Below are 4781 nucleotides of genomic sequence, written 5' to 3' on the forward strand. Positions count from 1 at the left end.
AATGGGACAAATATAACTGCATTTAATTAAATATGTTGCTTCTCTAGATGCACATAGTACACATAATTAAGAGAGATACTGAATACACTGGACACAATGAATACTTTTGAAAATGAGTTTCAAATTCCTTTCTATACAAACCCAAACAGATAATTCCAGGTTTAGTACAATAATGTGCTCATAAGAGATAATTTACATTACATACTTATTCAAACTACGCCTTGCCTTAGAGGCATGCAGATGAAGAAATTAAATTACACTTAGACCATCAATTTAGACATATTATTGGCTAATATGAGAGCATGATTTATCGTACAACTATGAGACAACCTGAATCCCTTTTCTATAAAAGCTTCATCCTTGTACCAAGTTAATACATTACTTACTCACTGCAAGTTCACTCGCTCCTTATCTACATCAGAGACAATCATGGCAACCAAGGGTGGAAAGACCTCATGCCAAGACCGTAAGTCTCTTATCTGATTTCTGTGTGTACAGTGTAATACTATAAACTGCATGCAATTTGTTACAGAAGATAACATTACTAGGCTGGAATTATTTGCTTTCTGGAATTCTTGCTCTACTGTAATATTGTTTTATGGGATTGTTTATTTATTTTTTGGTGAGTTTTTAGAGGTTTTTTTCTTTTTTTTTGCGGTTGCCTGGACTCAGAAATTAAAATAAACTCTAACACAATTCCTGTACTACCCAAGTGGTGCTGACATTACCCTTTCCAAAGATGAAGATGAAACTGTCAGAGAGCTAAAAGGGATATTTTGTTTTGGAGCAAATGGCAAAAGAACCACAAGACCATGGTTATGAGATGATCATATGATGACTTCAGTCTTCATATATAGTACTTTGTAATGAAGTCTGTTTCTTTGGTTGCTTGCATGGAGATGAATACCACTTAGATTAAACTAAATATTTTTCAAGGGGACAATAAACAGATCGGATCAAATAAGTTATAACCTCAAAATAAAATAGTTCAAGTATTTTAACAAACTGTATTACACTGACAAATCTGTGGTCATTCAGGTATTTCTTAGGTCATAGAAATCATAGAACACTGCAACCTTCAGTAGGAAAGCTGGCTAGTGATGGGAGTCATTGCCCAGAACTGGTGCTTCTATGGAGTAAACTAGGCAATTTCCCAGGACCACAAGGGCCACCAAATCAGGAGTTGTGGAGGTCCAAACAGTATTAGTGTCAGTGTAGAACTCAAATGTAAGGGGCCCAATGTCCATTTTTTCCCACGGCCTCATTTTATCTAAAGTCACGACTGGCTGCTTAAAACCTCTCTCTGGATGTATAGGAACCCTCCTTTATGTAGAATGAATGTGTTATTGCAGATAACCCAGGTAAGGAGACTAGGTGTCCAAAGGAATGCAAATAATATTGCATGACATTCACTTACAAAACAGCTGTAGGTGCAACAAATGCACATCATGATTTTGTAGCTAGCTATAGAAAAAACTAAAACCATAGGCATTCATTCCAGACAACAGAATGTTTATTTTCCCATAAAAAAAAAAATATTTTGAACAGGGGTTTAAACATTTACATTTTTACCACATGGTTCTGTGTTCTTTTCAAAAATTGTGAAGCAATCAAAATTAAACTTATTTATTTCCCCATATATAAACACATAACAAGCATTTCACTATCTATCTATCTATCTATCTATCTATCTATCTATCTATCTATCTATCTATCTATCTATCTCTGCTCATCAGTCATAACAGGTATCACATGTACTGTTGTTTTGTTTTTTAGCATGTGCTCCCCCAGCTCCTGTGTGCCAGGACCCCGCTCCAGTCCAATGCCCGGCTCCAGTCCAATGCCCAGCTCCAGTCCAATGCCCGGCTCCAGTCCAATGCCAGCAAGCCCCTCCGGCTCCAGTTCAATGCCAGCAAGCCCCTCCAGCACCAGCCCAATGCAAGGATGTGCCACAGCCATGCCAAGGTATATAACTGTTGCAAATGATCAATAAGTTGAAAACAGCATGCAGCTTGGAACTGAGACAATCAAATGAAGTGGCCCCAGAATTTGCCTGGCTCATTTCTAAGCGGCTTACTATATGTATGCAAACCCAGCATATTTGCATCTCATCAGTCATCTCTAGGAACTATAGATAAAGTGCAGAGAAAACTCAAAGGAAATGTGTATTCTAAAGACAGTTTTCATTGATAGCCAGTAATAAAAGCAATATATTTTGGGAAAATAATGTTTCCGCTACATAAACAATCAAGAAGACTTTAACAGTAGTTTTGGGTAGAACACTGCTAATTGTTTTACAGTAGAACATACTTGGAGAGAAGAAAGAACTGCTTTCAAGTTGACATGTATCTGTCTGATAGGACATGCACAAAGTTGTGGTCATGGAAGGTGCAACAGTAATTATATGGCCTAGTAGCATATCACCGAAATCCCCCCCCCCCCCCGCTCTATATCAGCAGGAAATAACCACAACATGGGACAAGAAACATTTGACCCTTTGACCTTTCAGCACTATCCTGGCTGTTATCAGAAGTGTTTGATCTGCAAGATAGAAGTGTTTTTTAATTACTTTGCAGAAGATGGACCTTCAAAATTACCAACATCTTTAACTTAATAATAATATAATTATAAACCTGACCTGTCCAACAAAAAAAAAATTTCACTGTGGAAGTCTGCCTCATGATCCCAGTAGGGGAGAGGCACATAGTTTTTCATAAAGCAAACCTGAACTTAAAATATTCTTCTGGGTATTTAATTGTTTGTATAGTATTTAAGGTAAATTAAACTCTTGTGGAGTCCAATATTCCTACCTTCAATGGACTGCAATTTGAATTGTGAAATGTAAACAACAGCCATGTATTCAGAGGGATCTAAAAGCTGCTTCACTCAGCTCCCACAGAGAGAAATCATAACCCTTTGACCTTTTCAGCACTGGGGCTTAATTCACTAAGATCATGCTGGAGATAATGAGGCAAGAGAAAACTTGCCACCACACAGTGAGAGAATTATCTTATCGCTTCATTTCTTAAGTTACCTCCTCTGTAGTTATTTTCACACACAGTTAATTAACAGCCTGTCTTTAACTTTAGAATTCTGGAGTTATTTTAAGGATTGAAGAGTTAACTTAAAGACAGAAGAGTTAACTTTAGGTTTGCCTGAGGTAAAATGTTTCCTGAATACTACATGCCTCATCACCATGGTGATAACTCTAGAAACATTATTAAAGACAGGAGATAAGCTTAGTGAATTGAGGCCTATGTTGTTATCAGGTGTGTTTGTGTAGTAAAATAAAAGTGTAACTACTTTTCAAGAGAACTGCATATTTAACTTCCAGTCTAACAATGAAAAAATAAATAAATAAACAAATGGGAAAACAGACAAGGTCTAAGTAGGACTGGTAATATATGCACACGTGTATATAACATGTCGTCAGTGGGCAGTTCAGGTATATTTTCAAATTACCCTGTAGATAGAGCAGAGGGAAATGGAATCTGCTATATGTATTTCCAGTGTTTAAAACTGTTGATTGCCTGGACGTCCTGCTGATCCTCTGCCTTCAATACCTAAACCCAATAATTCAGAACATGCAGGTCGGGTGTTCTGATAAAGGTGTGTGATTTATACACTACTAAAGCCAAAAGATCAGCAGGACTGCCAGACAACTAGCATTGTTTTAAAAGGAAACAAATATGGTAGCCACCATATCTCTCCCACTACAGTGTCACTCTAAAATGTTTTAAAAGACACTCTCTAGCAAAGTTAAATAACGGATGTGAGAAACCGACTGACTATCATGCACATTTTTGTTTCGATTATAACATCAGTTCATCTCTGTTAAATAATCCTAATGATGTGATTGTTTCTTCTTTAGATCAATGTGCTCAGGTTGATCCATGCCAACAGCAGGGAGGCGGTGTCTATGGTGGAAAAGGTGTTGGAGTGAAGAAGTGAAGGAGATGCAATGCAATATGCTTCCAAATAACCTCACTACTATAAATACAATGAATGTAAGGTTTACCAAGCTGCTCTTTTTCTGTTAACTTATCTGCATAACTGATGAATACATCAGCCTGCATCTTTTAAAGTGTCAATGCACTTAATAAATGTATTGTCTTGATTCATTTTTGTCTGTCTATGCATTCTTTCTGCTTGTATAACATATATGCTGTCTATTAAGTGTCTGCAAGGATTCTTGGGAAACATAACTGCCAGAACAGCATGCAGGAATATCACAACCTGATGTTTTTTATTTAAAAATCAGAATTCTTTTAGGTGTAACTCTAGACATACTTTTTAATGTATAAACATAAAATTATATTCAGCAGCTTTAATGAGCAGAGTGCCCAGCAGTTTTCTATTTGTATGAAACAAAAATTTGCACCTAAACATTTTGTTTATTAAAATGTGATTCCATGACTGAATCAGCACAGCCGGAGGAATTAATATCAGACTCTGTGATAGAGTTACTGCTTGACTGGCCATCATCACTGTTCACACACACAGGTTTTACCGCTGTTTTTCTTATTCTGGCTTCATTACTTAGTGATTTACTGACCAGGATCAAGCATGCTATCAAAGAAATATAAGTCAATTTCATCTGAATGCTTTATGTAAATCAGTGAGATAGCAGTGAAGTCGAGACGACAGGCCCTGAGACTTGCACCTTTAATAATCCTTTTAATAGTCCTTGCACCTTTTAACAGTCCTCAGGAATTAACTTTAGAAACTGAACTGAGCTTAGCAGCATCAGTAAAACAATTTGGGTGGGTAACACTGAGGAA

General features: G+C 36.9%; 1 protein-coding gene across 1 annotated transcript; it reads left to right on the plus strand.

The window, feature by feature from the left end:
• Positions 1-362: 362 nt before the first annotated feature.
• LOC137535720 (small proline-rich protein 2F-like) lies at positions 363-4121 on the plus strand. The gene is made up of 3 exons (XM_068257593.1): positions 363-466; positions 1777-1965; positions 3872-4121. The coding sequence occupies exons 1-3, from the start codon at positions 430-432 to the stop codon at positions 3949-3951; spliced, it is 306 nt and encodes a 101-aa protein (XP_068113694.1). The 5' UTR covers positions 363-429; the 3' UTR covers positions 3952-4121.
• The last annotated feature ends 660 nt before the right edge of the window (positions 4122-4781 follow it).

The sequence above is a fragment of the Hyperolius riggenbachi genome, chromosome 10, assembly GCF_040937935.1.
Source record: "Hyperolius riggenbachi isolate aHypRig1 chromosome 10, aHypRig1.pri, whole genome shotgun sequence".
Taxonomy (NCBI): Eukaryota; Metazoa; Chordata; class Amphibia; order Anura; family Hyperoliidae; genus Hyperolius; species Hyperolius riggenbachi.

What these genes read in the sequence shown, in the direction of transcription:
- LOC137535720 (XM_068257593.1), top strand. Translation starts at nt 430, where the DNA reads ATGGCAACCAAGGGTGGAAAGACCTCATGCCAAGACC. An exon ending in AAAGACCTCATGCCAAGACC is followed by an intron (nt 467 to 1,776) that starts GTAAGTCTCTTA and finishes TTTGTTTTTTAG; the next exon opens with CATGTGCTCCCCCAGCTCCT. An exon ending in TGTGCCACAGCCATGCCAAG is followed by an intron (nt 1,966 to 3,871) that starts GTATATAACTGT and finishes TTTCTTCTTTAG; the next exon opens with ATCAATGTGCTCAGGTTGAT.